Here is a 484-nt window from a genome sequence, read left to right as displayed (position 1 = left end):
AATCACCAGTGTTGACACAAACCTTGTCACTGTAAATAAATTTTTAAGGAGAAAAGCCATCTAATCTTGTTCTTCCATGACTCTGGCAGCACCACGACATGGCACAGCCTGATATCTGGGGTGTTAATGCCCATTGTCCTGCTATCATTTTTGGTGATACTGATCTTTACCAAGTTTCGTAATGTTTGTCTGTCTTTGTTGATCCAAGACTGGCATGAAATGAGAGAAGCATATATAAGCAAGAAACAGGTCACTTGCAAGTCCTCCAGTGCAACAATGGCCAAGCTCATTTTGCTTACTGGTAAGTCCTGCTTCATAACTTTATCTTCCACCTTTATGATGAGTATTTGTGGATGTTTCACTAAATCAAGTGGTTATAGAAGAGGGTTTTTTGGCGTTAAATATGTTTCACTCTCCTGTCAAAAAGAAAGACGTAGTGATTACTTTCAGGAGGCATAATTATATTTTTCAGTACTAATCCCAC

General features: G+C 38.6%; 1 protein-coding gene across 1 annotated transcript in view; it reads left to right on the top strand.

Annotated features, from left to right (window-relative positions):
* The first annotated feature begins 276 nt into the window (after positions 1–276).
* CHIA (chitinase acidic) overlaps positions 277–484 on the top strand; it is a 4,590-nt gene continuing 4,382 nt past the window's right edge. Inside the window, exon 1 of the mRNA XM_010173477.1 lies at positions 277–319. Coding sequence (XP_010171779.1) covers positions 277–319 — 43 coding nt within the window. The remainder of the gene's footprint in view (positions 320–484) is intronic.

The sequence above is a fragment of the Antrostomus carolinensis genome, unplaced genomic scaffold (assembly GCF_000700745.2).
Source record: "Antrostomus carolinensis isolate BGI_N321 unplaced genomic scaffold, ASM70074v2 scaffold11348, whole genome shotgun sequence".
NCBI lineage: Eukaryota > Metazoa > Chordata > Aves > Caprimulgiformes > Caprimulgidae > Antrostomus > Antrostomus carolinensis.
The sequence above is the reverse complement of the archived record's forward strand: the minus strand, read 5'-3'. Positions and strand labels throughout refer to the sequence as shown.